Source organism: Lolium rigidum, chromosome 1, assembly GCF_022539505.1.
Source record: "Lolium rigidum isolate FL_2022 chromosome 1, APGP_CSIRO_Lrig_0.1, whole genome shotgun sequence".
Classification (NCBI taxonomy): Eukaryota; Viridiplantae; Streptophyta; class Magnoliopsida; order Poales; family Poaceae; genus Lolium; species Lolium rigidum.
Genome location: NC_061508.1, coordinates 350853911 through 350871457, shown reverse-complemented (window position 1 = coordinate 350871457; position 17547 = coordinate 350853911). Strand labels below are relative to the sequence as shown.

General features: G+C 52.4%; 2 protein-coding genes across 2 annotated transcripts; one reads left to right on the top strand and one right to left on the bottom strand.

Annotated features, from left to right (window-relative positions):
* Positions 1–3690: 3690 nt before the first annotated feature.
* Positions 3691–8341, top strand: LOC124701757 (leucine-rich repeat receptor-like kinase protein FLORAL ORGAN NUMBER1). The gene is made up of 2 exons (XM_047233856.1): positions 3691–6343; positions 7659–8341. The coding sequence occupies exons 1-2, from the start codon at positions 3694–3696 to the stop codon at positions 8033–8035; spliced, it is 3027 nt and encodes a 1008-aa protein (XP_047089812.1). The 5' UTR covers positions 3691–3693; the 3' UTR covers positions 8036–8341.
* Positions 8342–8916: 575 nt separating this feature from the next.
* Positions 8917–11813, bottom strand: LOC124665057 (peroxisomal membrane protein PMP22-like). Its single transcript, XM_047202463.1, has 7 exons — positions 11766–11813; positions 11449–11676; positions 9711–9812; positions 9543–9618; positions 9319–9389; positions 9079–9164; positions 8917–8983 (listed from the first exon to the last, which is right to left on the bottom strand). The coding sequence occupies exons 1-7, from the start codon at positions 11811–11813 to the stop codon at positions 8917–8919; spliced, it is 678 nt and encodes a 225-aa protein (XP_047058419.1).
* Between the last annotated feature and the right edge of the window lie 5734 nt (positions 11814–17547).

Here is a 17547-nt window from a genome sequence, read left to right as displayed (position 1 = left end):
CCTCCACGCCGAGTGAGGAGGAGGAGGACAGAGGTGGCAATGGCAGTGAAGGCCATGAGGAGGACGGAGGCGGCGCCGCCAGCGATGCCGAGGACGAGGAGGAGGGCCAGGAGGAGGAGGAGGACTCTGACATCAACTTCGCCCGGTTGGAGGCGCAGGAGGCGGCGGACGACAAGGCGGCGACAAGGAAGAAGTACAGGGCCCGGGCAAGGGCGCTAGCGCGGGCGGCGCGTCGTCGTCCGTTCACCGACGATGACGATGAAGACGCCATTTCTTCCAGTTTCAACTCCTCGACGGGCGCGTCGTCCTCCAGTTCCGACGAGGAGGTGACAAGCAAGAGGCGCAGGAGTTTCGACGACGAGGCAGGGCCTTCTAACAAGAAGGCAAAAAAATAGTTTTAGTTTATATGTTTTTAAATTTGTTCTTCTTTGTATGTTAAATATAGATTGAAGTATCCGGTTAATTGTTTAGGCTATAAATCTATGCGATTAAACTTGATCATTCAACAAAATTGAAAATAAGTAGCACCAAAAAAACACTTGCATGTCCAAAATGCGTCGGACTGCTGGAGGTAGCCCTCGACGCAAACGGACATTTCGCCCGTGGCGGCCATTTTGGCGTCCGCTAGGCGACGCGAACGGACGCCGGCGGACAATTTGGGCGTCCGAATTGCGTTGCGCCGCTGTAGATGCCCTTAGGGCATCTCCAACGGGGCGACCCATCCCGCGCCCGCGCGTCCGGATGGGTCCAACCGGACAAAAACGCGGCCCAGCGCGCGGACCCATCCCTAAAACGGATGGCCGCGGCGTCCGGGACGACCCAAACCCGGCCCAAATCAGGGACGAGTTTGTGTGGCCACGGACGCCGAAGGCTGGTCGCTCTCGTCCTTCCCTTGTCCGCCCCTGGCCCGCCTATCTGTCTCCAAAAACACAAACCCCTCACACACATCTCCCGCCGCTCCGCCGCCAGCCAAGGACCGGCGATTTGGGAGCGGCGTCGACGCCGGCCACCGTCGTCGAGACGCCGGCAAGCGGGGCGGAAGCATAGGTCGCGGCCCCGTGCTGCTTTCGCCGCATCGTAGCAGAGTCGGAGGACGCCATCGCCATCGTTATTGACCTCTCACCGTCGCGAGACCTCCCGCCGTTCGCAGGTGCATCGTTGCCGCCGGAGGTGAGCTCTCGTGCACCGTATTTCCAGACCGCAAGTCGGCCGAGACGGCCATGGCCTGCAGGTCCCTACGGACGCATTGGATGGCCTTCGCCTGCGAGGTGTTCGATGAAATGGGCGTACTAAAAAATTTCCCTTTTCATCTGTAGATCATGGTGGACAGCGACGACGACTACTTCTTCAAGAACTTCATCGACACGTCGTCAGACGAGGAGTCCGACGACGAATTTTTCACGGAGGCTGCGCTGATCATCCACGAGCACATTGTCTCGCAGATCCCCGTGCACCGGGGGTCCATGCCGGGGCGCGCGGCCGCCTTGGACTGCAAAAGAGAATGCGGCCACGACCAGCTCTTTACCGACCACTTCCAACCCAAGGCATTGTTCACGCCGGCCATGTTTCGCCGTCGTTTTCGGATGTCCAGACCGTTGTTCCGCCGGATAATGGATGGCGTCAAGCTCTACGACGACTACTTCTGCGCGAAAGTGGATGCAATTGGCAAGGTAGGCCTCTCTTCGTACCAGAAATGCACGGCAACGAGGATGCTCGCATATGGCGTTGCCGGTGATTTCGTAGATGAGTACACGCGCATGAGTGAGTCTACCGGCTTGGAAGCGATGTACAGGTTCTGCAGAGCAGTGTTCGGTTTTTACATTTTATTTGAATAATAGTTTATCATTGATTACGTGGACAATGTACTGTGTAATATATTTTGAGCATTTGAACTATTTTCTATAATTTATTTGACGTTTGTAGTGAATTTACAAGCAAAAACACACCATACGACGCCGCGACCCAATTCTGCCGCGTTGGGCGCACCTCGCGACCCAAACGGACGCGGGGCTCCGTCCGCGCGGCCGCTCGGCCACCCAAACGGCCCAAAGCGGACGGCCCAACACGTTCGTTTGGATCGCTCGGTTGGAGATGCATCTCCAGCGGCGCGACGCATTTCGGACGCCCAAAAGTGGTCGCGAGCGTCCGTTGCGTCGCCCCGCGGACATATTTTGTCCGCTCGTCCGTTTGCGTCTGGGTGTGCTCCCAGCGGGGCGACCCATTTTTTGAATTGCAACATAGTTAAAAACATTCAAACTAGTACATAAAAATGCATAAAAACTATACAAAGTAGATCTATAGGCCTAGACTACTTGCTTCCTGACGGGCCGGCACCGTCGTTGCGTCGCTCCGTCGCCTGGTTTTCCGCCGCCTCCCGCGCGGCCGCTATGGCTCGGTGCGCCGCCGCGTCCTCTTGCAGACTCTGCTCCAGCCTCGCGTTGGCGGCGTCGTTCTTGAGCGTCTCGAAAGACTCGAAGAGGGCCCGCTGCTCCGCCGCCTTCTCCTCCGTTGTCGGCGCATCAGGGTCATCGGAGGACCAAGATATCTCCGAGTCGGAGTCCTCTGCTGCAGCGGCGGCCGCCAGTCGGCGCTGTTCCAGCTCGGTGTCCAACGCCGCGTGGCCCGCCAGCTCCTCCTGTGCTTCCTTCTCCGCTTCAGCCAGGGCCGCGGCGTCCCTGATCGGGTGGAGGAGGTCAGTGCTGTCTTAGGAGTCGAACTTCTCGGAGGAACTCGAGGCCGGAGGAGGTGGAGTGGGAGGTGAAGGTGGAGGTGGAGGCGCGGCAGCCTGGCCCCGTACGGTGCTGCTCATGGTGGATCTGCTACAGGCTGAGAGGAAGCGGCGCTACGGCAGCGGCGGCTAGGGTTTAGTGGGGAGGAGATGAGATGCTCGCGCCCCTGTATATATGGGTCGGAGGCAGGGCGACGGCATCGCCATTACTACGTGCGCAGAGGTAGGCGACGGCCGCGCGCCACGCGAGGCATCACCATTTACGCTGCCGCAAACCGCCGAAGCGACGCTTCGGTGCCGCATACTGGCGGAGAAGACGCATCGACGCTGCGTCACTGCCGGGCGGGCCCGACGAAACTTCCACCAGACGCGAGCGGACACTTTCCGCGTCTGCCGAGCGTCCGCCAGAGACGCATCCTAGACGCATATTTAGGTCAAGTTTGCGTCTCCATGGACGGCCCGGTCTTTACGTCGCCCCGCTGAAAGCAGTGCCAGACGCATTTCCGATCACGGTGGACGAAAACATCGCTCAGCAACCGTTTACGTCGCGCCGCTGGAGATGCCCTCACGTCGTGGCGCTGGAGATGCCCTTACAGCCATCCTGCAGCTGCAACGGAGGCAGATGATGGCCGTCCCTTTGTCCCGTCCCGTCCAAACCCAGACTACGCGTAGCAGCCGCAGCAGCAGGAGCTACAAGTACAGTACGCCTCCGTTAGTCAGCCTGCATTAACTGCCACGTCCTCTCACTCACTGACACTCCCCACACTACTACAGCCTTTCCTCGTTGACCCCAACGGCACCCGGTTCGGCCACTGCCGGTGTTGCGAGACATCCACTCGACTCGACCGGATCGATTCCAAATTCTCATTCCCTCTTCCACCACATCCGTTCCCCCTTTTATTCCCGCCTCCACTCCACTCCTCTGCTCGCTCTCCACACACCTCGACAGCGCCGCCGCCGGCGCAATGCCTCCTCCCATCCTCCTCCCCCTCCTCCTCCTCCTTCTGTCGGCCTCATCGTCGGCGTCCCCGGACCGCGACATCTACGCGCTGGGCAAGCTCAAATCCGCCCTGGTGCCCAACCCCGCCGCCACACCCACGCTGCTGCAAGACTGGAACCCCACCGCCACCTCCCCAGCCCACTGCGCCTTCACCGGCGTCACCTGCGACGCCGCCACCGCCCGGGTCATCTCCCTCAACCTCACCGCCCTCCCGCTCCACGCCGGCACGCTCCCGCCGGAGCTCGCCCTGCTCACCTCCCTCACCAACCTCACCATCGCCGCCTGCGCGCTGCCCGGCCACGTCCCCGCCACCCTCCCCGCCCTGCCCTCCCTCCGCCACCTCAACCTCTCCAACAACAACCTCTCCGGCCCCTTCCCCGCCCCCTCCACCGCCCCCTACTTCCCCTCCCTCGCCCTCCTCGACTGCTACAACAACAACCTCACCGGCCCGCTCCCGCCCTTCTCCACCGCCCACTCCACGACCCTAACCTACCTCCAGCTCGGCGGCAACTACTTCTCCGGCCCGATCCCTTCCACCTACGGCGCACTCGCCTCCCTCCGCTACCTGGGCCTCAACGGCAACGCGCTCTCCGGCGCCATCCCCACCACCCTCTCCCGCCTCACCCTCCTCGAAGACCTCTACCTCGGCTACTACAACCAGTACTCCGGCCCCATCCCGCCGGAACTCGGCCGCCTAACCAACCTCCGCCGGCTCGACATGAGCAGCTGCAACCTCACCGGCCCCATCCCGCCGCAGCTCGGCCTCCTCCAAAACCTCGACACCCTCTTCCTCCTCTGGAACCGGCTCTCCGGCGACATCCCGCCCGAGCTCGGCGACCTCCGCAGCATGCAGTCGCTCGACCTCTCCGTCAACGACCTCGGCGGCGAGATCCCCGCCTCCCTCGCCAAGCTCACCAGCCTCAAACTCCTCAACCTCTTCCGCAACCACCTCCGCGGCGGCATCCCGGCGTTTATCGGTGACCTGCCGCAGCTCGAGGTGCTGCAGCTCTGGGAGAACAACCTCACCGGCGCGCTCCCCGCGGCGCTCGGGAAAAACGGGCGTCTGAAAACGCTCGACGTCACCACCAACCACCTCACCGGCCCGGTGCCGGAGGGGCTCTGCGACGGGCACAGGCTCGAGACGCTCGTGCTCATGGACAACGGCTTCTTCGGCCCCATCCCGGCGTCCCTCGGCGGGTGCAAGACCCTCACGCGCGTCCGCCTCAGCAAGAACTTCCTCAGCGGGCCCGTGCCGCCGGGCCTCTTCGACCTGCCGCAGGCCAACATGCTGGAGCTCACCGACAACCTGCTCTCCGGCACGCTGCCCGACGTCATCGGCGGGAACAAGATCGGGATGCTGCTCCTCGGCAACAACATGATCGGGGGCCGCATCCCAGCCGCCATCGGCAACCTGCCGGCGCTGCAGACGCTGTCGCTCGAGTGCAACAACTTCTCGGGCGCGCTCCCGGCGGAGCTCGGCCGGCTGCGGAACCTGTCGCGGCTCAACGTCAGCGGCAACGCGCTCACGGGCGCCATCCCGCCGGAGCTCACGCGCTGCGCGGCGCTCGCCGCCGTCGACGCCAGCCGCAACCGCCTCACGGGGGAGATCCCGGGGGCCGTCACCTCGCTCAAGGTCCTCTGCACGCTCAACGTGTCGCGCAACGCGCTCTCGGGCGAGCTCCCGCCGGGCATGTCCAACATGACCAGCCTCACCACGCTCGACGTCTCCTACAACGCGCTCTCCGGCGCCGTGCCCATGCAGGGCCAGTTCCTGGTGTTCAACGAGAGCTCCTTCGTCGGCAACCCCGGCCTCTGCGGCGGGCCGCTCGCCGCCGCCGACGACGCGCTCGCCTGCGGCGACGGCCTCGGCTCCGGCGCTGGTGCTGGCCTCATGTCCCTCCGCCGCTGGGACTCCAAGAAGATGCTGGTGTGCCTCGCGGCCGTGCTGGCCGCCCTCGTGGCGGCGTTCCTCGGCGGTCGCAAAGGCTGCGAGGCGTGGCGCGAGGCGGCGCGGCGCCGTTCTGGCGCCTGGAAGATGACGGTGTTCCAGAAGCTGGACTTCTCCGCCGACGACGTGGTCGAGTGCCTCAAGGAGGACAACATCATCGGCAAGGGCGGCGCGGGCATCGTCTACCACGGCGTCACCCACGCCGGCGCCGAGCTGGCCATCAAGCGCCTCGTCGGCCGCGGCGTCGGCGGCGACCGGGGCTTCTCGGCGGAGGTGGGCACGCTGGGCCGGATCCGGCACCGCAACATCGTGCGCCTCCTCGGCTTCGTCTCCAACCGCGAGACCAACCTGCTGCTCTACGAGTACATGCCCAACGGCTCGCTCGGGGAGATGCTCCACGGCGGCAAGGGCGGCCACCTCGGCTGGGAGGCCCGCGCCAGGGTCGCGCTCGAGGCCGCGCGCGGGCTATGCTACCTCCACCATGACTGCGCGCCCAGGATCATCCACCGCGACGTCAAGTCCAACAACATCCTCCTCGACTCCGCCTTCGAGGCACACGTCGCCGACTTCGGACTCGCCAAGTTCCTCGGCGGCGGCGGAGGTGCCACCGGCGGCGCCTCCGAGTGCATGTCCGCCATCGCCGGCTCCTACGGCTACATCGCGCCAGGTATTCGACAAATTCACATCCTCGATAGCAAAATCTGTTACTACTGAATCACTCTTCCACAAATTCACACCCTGGATAGCAAAATCTAATTGAGGAACAGAGTTGTTGATTCAGAGTTATGGCAAATTCTAGTTAAAGAACAAATTTTTCTTGGTTCTAATCTGAATCTTATAAAACAAATTTCAACCAACACATTTTATCTGAAATGCACACCCCAAAGACCCTACCTGACCTGCAACCTGTACTTTCTTGCTCTTGGATTTTAGCTTAGTTTTTCAGTACTATCTGAAACCCACACCGGCCCTGTGAATCTTGTTGCCATGTTCAAGAGTCAACCAGAGAGAGGACAAAAATTTGAGCTGGGGATTAGTGGCTGCTGTCAGTGTCTTTTTGTCTCCTGAACTTGTCTCTTGGATCCTAGCATAGTACTATGGACTACTAATAAATTTGTCTCAATCTGGAAGATCTTGTTGTTAACTGCCCTGTGTCCTCTCAACTAAAGACAGGACAAAGATCTCCTTTTGCACTTAATGATGGAGATTTATCTTGGACCCTTGGTGAGCAATTCAGATAGTTTTTGCCTCTGGATGGTTATATGCTTCTGCTTCACTTAATCGTGATTATTAGAGCTATAATCCTGTCTGATTAACCAATGATGCATGTCCGCACCCTGGATAGCAAATTCACACCCTGGATAGCAAAATCTAATTGAAGAACAGTGTCGATTCAAAACTTGTGGCATCATAGTACTAGAAATTACCAAGAACTTTTACTCCAAATTTCATCCAACAGATTCTATCTGAAGGCCAACTGAACTGCACACTCCACTGACCCACCTGTACTTTCTTGTTCTTGGATTTTAGCCTAGTTTTTCAGTACATGTACTGTCTGCACCCACACCGGCTCTGTTCTTGTTGCCATGTGCAAAGGTCAACTAGAGACAGGACAAAGTTTTGAGACAGGACAGTGATTAGTGGTGGCTGTTAGGGTTGTCTATTTGTCCTGCCCCTGTTTCTTGGAAGATCTTGTTGCCATCTGTGTTTAACATATGCCAACAAGAGACAGGACAGAGATTTCCTCTTGCATTTAAGAACGTGGATATCCTGGACCCAGTGCAATCAATCCAGATAGTTTTTATCTGCCTGATTATGTGCTTCTGCCCTGATTACTGATGGGGATATCTATCTTGGACCCATTGGTCAGCATTCCAGATAGTTTTGTGTGTCTGATTATATCAACTGCCTCACACTAGCATGATTAGTAGAATGTATATATAGTTCTGTCTGACTAATGAATTTGCCATCTGACGTGGCAGAGTACGCGTACACGTTGCGGGTGGACGAGAAGAGCGACGTGTACAGCTTCGGCGTGGTGCTGCTGGAGCTCATCACGGGGCGCCGCCCCGTTGGAAGCTTCGGTGACGGTGTCGACATCGTGCACTGGGTCCGCAAGGTCACCGCGGAGCTCCCCGACACCGCCGCAGCCGTCCTCGCCGTTGCCGATCGCCGCCTGTCCCCCGAGCCTGTGCCGCTTCTTGTGGGCCTCTACGACGTGGCCACCGCGTGCGTCGAGGAGGCTAGCACTGCCCGGCCCACCATGCGCGAGGTCGTGCACATGCTTTCCCAGCCGGCCATCGCCACCGCTGCTGCCGACGCAGCCCAGCCCGACGACGACCTCCTCCTGTCCTTCTGACACGCCGGAGTTCCTTGCTCCGTGATCACGGAGCTAATTAAGGTTAATGTACGCGTTTAGCTGTGCTAATTTTGGTTTACCTGGTGCTTAGTTTTGTGCCGTACGTGTGGATGTGTAATAACAATTACCTATACTATAACTCCCCTGAAGCTGAAGGTGGAGGGCTGCAAGACCTGTGACTGGATGATGCTCATGCCATTGTGCATAGCTGAATCGGTGAACTAATATATGTACATATTAGTAAAATTCCCAAGGCCAAATATTTGCTGCTGTGCTGTAGTATATATCTCCAAGATATTTTTTATATTCTCTTTGCTGTTCATAGTCAATTGTTTTTTGCATCCTTTTGTTCTTATCTTGATCGTTGCTATGGTGGAAGCAAGCAAGAGACGTTGATCGGAAAGGCAAATTCTTTTCTTCAAAAGGACCAAAAGGGATGGCTGAAACTTTGTAATTTTTACTGATGGTGATAACTGATAAGCATCGATCAGTGGATGAATGAGTGCAAGCCATCGCCACGGAATCGAATCGAAACCGAGCAGGCAAAGAAAAAATCACACCGGTGGACCTAATTTGCCTTTCGTATATATTCTCTCTTTTTGGTTATCAGGATATTTCATCTTGCTACTTTTTACTGAAAAACTGGCTGGGTAAGCTGTAAGCATATATTCCCCGCGTGGATGCATCATGCATGGATGGTGGAGTTTTGAGACAGCTGCTGTCCTCTCCTCGTGAAAGTTGGAATCAAGAATGTTTTTGAAGCCAAGTGGTTCACATACATATCAAGTGATGAAAGGAAACAAAATGATCGAAACACTAGTGGCTAAGCCACGATATATATTGCAGCGCTACTGCACCGTACCAGAGTAGCTCTTCCTCCTTTATGCATTCTTGCTAGTGGCCGGCAACGAGGATGATCTTGCTGCTTTCAGGTTCAGAAACACTGCCCTGCAATTGTTGTAAATCCAAACTAGCTCAGTGATTGCATCAAACATTACCGGCAGTTAAAATTCGCCAAATATCCACGGACAGATTGAACTCACCAGCATGATGCGACGGAGCTGGCGAAGAGAACTCGGTGCTGGAGTGGCACGTACTCGTAGTTGATCCAGCTAACGATTGGTCGCAACTGCACGGAAATTGTGGTATATATATGTTAGTACTTAGTACTATATAGTATTTGCATTGTATTTTGTTTAGCTGAGCAGAAAACAGACTGAACAATATATTTGACAGAAAACAAATACAAAAATTAAGTGATGAACAGAAGGCAGTAGTAGTACCTTCCATGAGGTCAACTGGATGTTGGCGTACTCCTTCTTTATCTTGCTCTTCACTTGCTCAGACGGCCTCCCTGAAATTATATATATATTATTTCATCTGATGCTGGTACATACAGATGAAAAAAGAACTCTTTATATGTAGTAGTTACAGAGGAAGGATAGTTTGAACAGTAACGTATATGTAGGTGACGCATATATATTGGATAGCATATCGCAATGAATACCTTCGACTACCAACCCGTAATATATCATGAACAACAAGTTGTTTAGTGGTGATGCAGTTAGTTGCTCCACTATGACCTGCATGTATAGTGCAAGATGTACCAGGTAAATAATTGAGCTTCATAAGATCAGCATTATTCATGACAAATGCAAAGATACAAGACAGTTGCCTTATTGGCTGCAGTTTCTCTTCCTTTCTTCCCCTTGAAAATCCTGTCCATAAGCTTGTGGAAGAAATGACCGAATGGCCCCGCGTACGCAAACCCATAGAGCTGTTAATTTGTTTGCCAATTACAATGTCAATGTAGATAAGTTAACAATTAAACAAGACAAAACTGATTGTATCAAAAGAAGAAGAAGAGTTGCTTAAGTCCTTTGTATGTATTCAACTAAAATTCAGACATAGACTAGTCTTCTAGCAAACCAGGAGGTGAACTTGCATATGAATGCATAATTTGCATATAATATACACGTTGCAGTTTATAAATATTGCTTGTTTTATGCATGGATGCACTTTGTTCTGTGACACGAACTCCTGCTAAATTTTGTGCAAAATATGAAATTTTATGTATTAAAGAAGACAAGAGAAGGATTAGTATGACAAAGTCATAATACTTTTGTTGGGTGTGGACAAATGGAGCTCAGGCTCCATGGGGCCCTTTTGAAAAAAAAATCAAAACAAATATGAATACAAATTCCTAGATGTTCATAATGTTGTACTTTGCCAACGTGAAAAATCTCAACTCAAAATTTCTTATATTTGGGGATACATAGAAATAACAAATCTGACATCTAAAGTACTGAACAATTCAAAATTTCAAACCTCTCAAAATCTATCATATTTCGTCATTTTTGTGTAGCTCCGAATATAAGGTATTTTGAGTTGAGATTTTGCATGTTCCTAATATACAACATTACCTACATCTAGGATTTTGGATGTTGCTAAAGTACAACATTAAAAACAACTTCAAAATGTTCTTTTCAAATTTTGAAAAAAGGGCTCCATGGAGCTGGGGATCCATTTGGGGTTTCCGTACTTTTGTATGATTTCTTTCAAGTGCTTGTAATATACTAGCACATTTGCACGTCTGACTTTTTTGCATTTAAAAAAAATCACAAAACGTATATTGACAATGGGGCTGGAGTTTGGGGATTTGAATATTGGTTTGAACAAAATTTCAAGACCCACCTGAACACGCAAATTGTTTTCTATCTTTGTTCTTTAATTTCAAAAATATTACACGTTATGAATTTTTATTCATAAATATTACACCGTTGGGTTCGGGAACCCCAAAAAGAACTGCTCGCAATAAAGGAAACCGAAATGTGACTTGTTGGGTAGAGTAACCTGAAAGGTGGACAACAGTGTGTTCTGTCACATGAGGGGGGTCAACGAATCTAGACCGGTCGGGTTCGTCTAGCCCGAAAGGTACTAGACGGGTTAGGCTGGTCCAACGGTGTAATATTTTGAAAAAAACAAAAACATATGATATTTGTGAAAAGAATGAAAAAAATTAAAAATCGCGCCCAAACACTGCATTTTTTAAACATCGGATTTATCTCATCTCAATTTCATCAGGTTTAAATATTTTTAACCAAATTATATTTTTCGTGAGATTCTACTCCAAAACTTTCGATGAATTTATATTTCAAAAACAGTCAAAATTTTGTCGTAATTTTATTCCCTGCCAGTTTTTCTGTGATTCTTGTTTCCGAACATATCTGAACTTTGCGTAAGTAAGTACATTTCTGTTAACTGAAAATACAAGATTTGTATGTTGGTTAACCTTGATCCGTGCAAATAACCCTAGGTCCTCTACTGCTATGGCATGGATCGAGCCGTAAACTAAAGTAAGCTAGAAATTAAGCCGGTAGAGCGAACAAGCTGGTAGTAGCCGTAGCAGGTACCGTTATGACGAGGAGCCTCCTAAGCTGGAGCTTCCTAGCGCCGGCGATCTTCTGGGCGATGGCATCGCTGCATCCGGCGAGCACGCCGGAGGTGACTGCCTTGGTGAGGAGCGGGTGCGCGCGGAGCTGCCGCATGTACGCCTCCCCCGCCATGGCCTCGCGCTCACTCACTCGCAGGGTGGTAGGTCGGTCGTGCGTATTGAAATGCTCTGGACGACGATGATGGCCCTGCGGCGTGGGCGAGCAAGTGAAGAGACCGGAAATTAATTTTAAGCTGGGCTGCAAAGCCTTCCCTTTAAAAAAGAGACCGGAAATACAACGGCCGGCACGATTGAATAACGAGCGGCCTGCAGCGAATCAGGCATCGGTTCAGCATATTCTTGTGAGATTAACATTTAGCCTTTGGGTTTTGCCCAAATACCGGTCGCATCAATGTCTCCGTTACAAGGTGGTTTACAAATTGCAATCTCATGTATACATGCATGTACATGCGCTCTCTCAGTACCTCTGCAGTCTGGGCCACGAGCAACAGACCCGAACTCAGATACACCTGGTTATGGCTCGGCGCGCGTAACCAGGCTACGCATTTGTTGACTCCCATAAACCAGTCTACGAATGTTGTTTCCCCTCTCAATTCTAGTGTAACCTTGCTCGGAGAAGTCTGCATCCCACGAATTTTTCACGACCTTAAATCAAACTCTTGTGGATCTTCGAAGATTTCATCTTATAGGGTGATCCCGTATCCCATAACGGTAGATTGGTGGTTAAGAAGCCCTTGGATCAAACGCCGGACGACTACAAAGCCTTAGATCGTACACCAAATAGCTCTGATACCAGTTGTTGTTGCTAGACAGGAAACACACGCGCACACAAGCTGAGTGAAGTAGAGTTCACAGGAGAGAGAGAGTTGGAGCTAAATGCTCTTATTGTATTGCTTTGAACTGGTACAGGGGGGTATTTATACTACTACAAAGTGCTACGGTAGGTACTAGCTAATAGTGTAAAAATAATAAAATATGCTGAAGTCAAGCCACCTCTATCCTATCATACTATTCCTCACTAGTGTTGCTATGGTCTGCACTAAGCTGAAATACTTGACCGCCTCATGCTGTGAAGACACACGTTCTTCACACTCCATGCCCACACGTTCTTCACACTCCATGCTCATGCGCATGTATGTGCTAGCTTGCACTGATTAACCAACAAGATTGTTTAGGCTAACATTCACCCTCTCAAACTTGTTGCCATCATGCCAAATCCACACGCCAAGCTTCTATCTCATCTTCACGAATTTGATCTTGCCCAGCGCCTTGGTGAAGATGTCTGCGAGCTGCCATCAGTGCGAACATGCATAACATCAATCTTGCATTCTTCGATGCACTCACGAATATAGTGGAACTTCGTATGTATGTGTTTGTTCTGATCGTGATGCACCGGGTTCTTGCTCAGCGCAATTGCTGACTTGTTGTCCACCATGAGCTTCACCTTGGCTGGAGTTGATGTAGCCCCGCTCACCGACGACACTACATCAAGACCAACGAGTCCCCCAAGTGGACCGATGACTCGGGCCCGAATTAAAGCGCTACATGATAAGGTGAACTCGCTCCTCACCACCCTTGATCTTGATACCCCTTTGGATGGAATGCTACCTCATGCCGATGTGCTATGTGTCATTAGGTACAAGGCGCATCAAGACACCGGAGAGGAGGACATGCCATGGTCAAGAGGAGGAGAGGAGCAGCTGGTCATGAAGATGGACATGGAGTTGGACCGGAAGTCGACCGAAGAACGCAAGGAAGAGAAGATGGTCGGCCGGTCCAGAATCCGGTTGACCGGCCTCCTGACCGGGCCATCCGGTCCCAGACCGGCCTCTCAACCGGTGCCATCCGGGCGCCATCCAGTAACCCCGGCACCCCGCCCGGTTGCAGCCCGGTCCAGGGCCCGGTCGGCGACCGGCCTATCCGGTCCCAGGTCCGGTCTGACCGGCCTCCTGACCGGCCTGCCCGACTAAAGATGCCTCTTCGGCCCGAACCGGTTTCACTTGTACCTTTTCGGCCCGTGTCGTCTTGTATCTCTATATAAGTACCCTGGACGTCCCCTTTACCCCTTAGACTTGTTTTGAACTCAAACCTACCTTTGAGCTTAGTCTCCCTTGGGTATCATCCCTCTGTAATCAAGGCACCTTGGTTGTTGACTTTGATCTTGTTGAAGGAGATTCTAGTACTAGTTACTCTCTCTCTCTCACCAAGCTCTTCCTCTCCAACCCCAATCTCTCTCCGGGAATTCTGCCACGTGCCTCTTCCTCGGAGATTCTATTGGCGTGGTCCATCGAGCCACGGAGGTAAGCATCGGGTGTATCGGGTTGGTGTGCGTGCGTGAGTCTCGGAGTTCCTCGTGTTCGTCGTGTTCTTCGTGTTCCTCGCGTTCTCCCATCTCTCCCCTTGGTTTCGAAGTCAATCCGCGAGATCGGGCCACACACGGGGTCTTAGACCTCATCATATGGTATCAGCAGCTCTTGGTTACCGCGGATTTGACCCTCCACCCACCCGATTTCGTTTCTAGAAAATTTTCCAAAAAATCCCCAAAAATAGCCCCAAATTGCCTCTTGACCGATCTGTGATTTGGTTGCGTTTTGAGTGGTTTTGGTCCGTGGATCTGGTGTTGTTGTGCTTGATCTACTATTTCCCCAACTTTGAGCCTCCAATTCCATCGTTTCCCTTCGTTTTGGTCGATTTGGTTTTGGTTTGGGGAAGAACAGGAGAGAGAAAGCTCCAAATCGTGAAACCCGGTTTCGGACCCGGTCAACCGGGCCTACGACCGGACGAGCCAGCCCAGAACCCGGTCGACCGGGCGGCAACCGGACAGGCCGGTCCAGGATCCGGTCCAACCGGGCCCCAGACCGGGCGCATCTTCGCGCCCTCCTTCGAGCTCGACTTCCGGCGATCTCCACCACCACCACCACCACCACCATCGCAGGTATAACTTGCAGCTTTCACCTTGTAACCCCTCTTCCTTTTGCGATCTATCCCATCGAGCATTGCTTGTCTAGTGTTGCGAGACATTGCACGTGGCCCCGCATTGTGAGGTGTGTGTGTCGCGTTGAGTAAGGCATCCAAGCAAACACTCGTGTGGCAAGATAGCAAAAGCGAGGCTAACGCTAACATAGTGCGTGAAAAAGCCCCAAAAACACAAAAAGAGTGCGAGTAGCACCATACATCCATACATACAAAAGTGTCCAAGTGCCACCAAAGATACAAACGAGTGCAAGTGCCACCATATACAAAAGAGAAAAAGCTTTTAAGCAAAGAGAGATACGAGAAGAGAGGCCGCGTGTGAATCTAGTTGTCTCTCCTTTTGCAACCAAAGCTTTGCCTCTCCTTGTGTTAGTGTGACACCGAGCATCCGTACATACACTTTTCCGCTCACTTTTGGTTGCACTAACCCCGCTTATCTCGTGTGTGTGTTCCACAACTTTTCCGTGTTTATAGTGATCTTCACATTGACATTTGGATTTTTGGACCTCACCCACTTTTGACAACATACTCGATCTTGGATTTGTCTTTTGGCTTTCCACAACACTCGCCTAACACCATATTTGCTAGCTTTTGCGTGTGGTTTTGCGTGTGTTCCCGATACACTTGATCTTGCTTTCGGCTTGGTGGATTGCCTCAATACTATCTTACCTTGGTAAGAGTGCGAGGTAGTCTCCTTCCACTAACATACACAACATAGTTCTTGTCTTTACATCATGGATAGGAGCGGAGATGATGCAAGGGATGGAGAAGTCCTCCGCAACACCGAGAGGTTGGCTACTCAACACAACCTATGGACGCAACGACAAGAGTTCAAGGAGCAACTCACACTCTTCGAGACACGCATCGATGAGCAATACGATGAAGTGGCACACAACTTCTCCGTTGTGAACCAAGACTTGGCTCTCCTTCGCGAAGCTACGGACAACTTGAATGGCCAAATGGCGGCCAATGATGCGAACATGGAGCGGCGCATGGATAGCCTCGAGCGCGCCATCACCAACTTGGGTCGTCATCACCGACACCGCTCTACTTCTTCATCATCAAGCTCGTCACAAGATTACTACTCTCATGGTCACCGTTCGTCCTCAAGCTCCTCCTCAAGGCATGAAGACCATCATCGACCTCATCGCTCACATGCTCGTCATGAAGACTCTCGCTCCAACTCTAGGCGAGGAGAAATCCATCGCCATGCTCGTCCACATGAACGACCTCCACAAGATCGTCCTCAACCGGATCGCCATGCCCACCATGGGCGTGACGGCCATCCCCACGACAACGTCTTCCACAACATGGAGCCACATGGTGATGCTCAAGGCCATGGACATCAAGAACAACCGAGGCGTGATCTTCGCAATCATCCTCGCCATGACCAACGTGGAAGAGGAGACCCGCAACATGATCAAGATGAGAGGGCCATCTTTGGGCGTCGTCAACCACCTCGTCAAGATCTTCAACAACATCATCATCGTGAACAAAGTGAAGCTAGTGTCCAACTTCAACGCCAACCCAATGCTATGGTTGGTCGCGGAAGACCTCCTATACCACCTCAAGCCGCAAGAGATGAAGGCGTCCGTCCTCGCCGAAGAAACTTGGAGGATGAAGAGAACATGTTTGGAAGGCTCAAGTTCACCATGCCCAAGTTCAAGGGTGAAGAAGATGCCGAGGCCTACCTCTCATGGGCACTCAAGGTTGACAAGATATTCCGCATCCACAACTACTCCGGTGCCAAGAAAGTGGCCATGGCGTCTCTTGAGTTTGAGGATTATGCAAATACTTGGTGGGAGCAAGTCCTCACCCTAAGGGAAGAAAAGGGTGAACCTCCAATTGACACTTGGGAAGAGATGAAGGAAGAGATGCAAGCTCGCTTTGTACCAACCCACTACGAGACCGACCTCTTCAACAAGCTCCAAAAGTTGAAGCAAGGTACCAAGACCGTCGAGGAGTTCTTCAAGGAGATGGAGTTGACTATGATGAGAGCCAACATCCAAGAATCCGAGCAACAAACCATCGCTCGCTTCTTCAATGGCCTCAACTATCCCATCAAGCGAATTGTGGAGTTCCAACCTTACTCCAACATGGTTGAGTTGGTCCACCAAGCCTCCAAGGCCGAGCGCCAAGTGAGTGAGGACATCAAGTACTCCAAGTCCAAGTCATACTTCGCCTCCAAGCTCGCGACAACGACACCTACAACAAGTGTCAAGCCTACCGCCTCTTCTACACCATCCAAGCAATCGACTATCCAAAGTCGCATGAAGCAAACGGTGTCCTCTACCGCCTCCTCTAAAGCCTCTACGGGACCCTCTAATGTCACTTGCTTCAAGTGTGGCACCCAAGGTCACAAATCTTTCGAGTGCAAGAATACCAAGGTCATGATCACCATGGAGAATGGTGACAGAGAGACGCTCGATGAAGATGAGTATGAAGCTATGGTACAAGCCGCCGTCGTGTGGTGACCCTGCATACCACTGCATGTTGTAGTATGCCAGTCGTTGATATAACATTCACGAAGTACCATTCCGCAAATATTACATCCCTCAGAGTAGTACAACAGAACATAGCAGGGTCCATAACTCATTCATTGATTATTACAACTATCATACACATGTCATCTTGGAGCTCCTCTTGGGTCCTGAGAGGAATACTCCTGGGTTCGAGGCGAACCCAACTTAATTTACAATATAAGAGTCGCATTAAACTAAACATTTATTTCCTCGAGTAGCTAAATACTAAGAGTTCGGGCTGCTCGATTACTACTACTATCGGATATCTCTAGGCTTGTTCTCCTCCGGAAGCCTCCCCGGATCCGTAGACGATGATGTAGTCTACGCCTTCAACACCTCCTGAGAGGTCTGGTTCCTCGTAGCCGATGATCTCGGCTCCTTCATTGTTGTCGTAGTCCTCCTCCAGACGATTCAGACAATCTAAGCATGGGATTTAAGAGTGGTATGAGTACGAGCGTACTCAACAAGTTCATTATAGGTAAGAGGTGTTTAATGCACTAGCTACGATATTAGACCAGAAAGTCTAATACCAATGCAAGTTTTGATAAACATTTCTTCAAGAG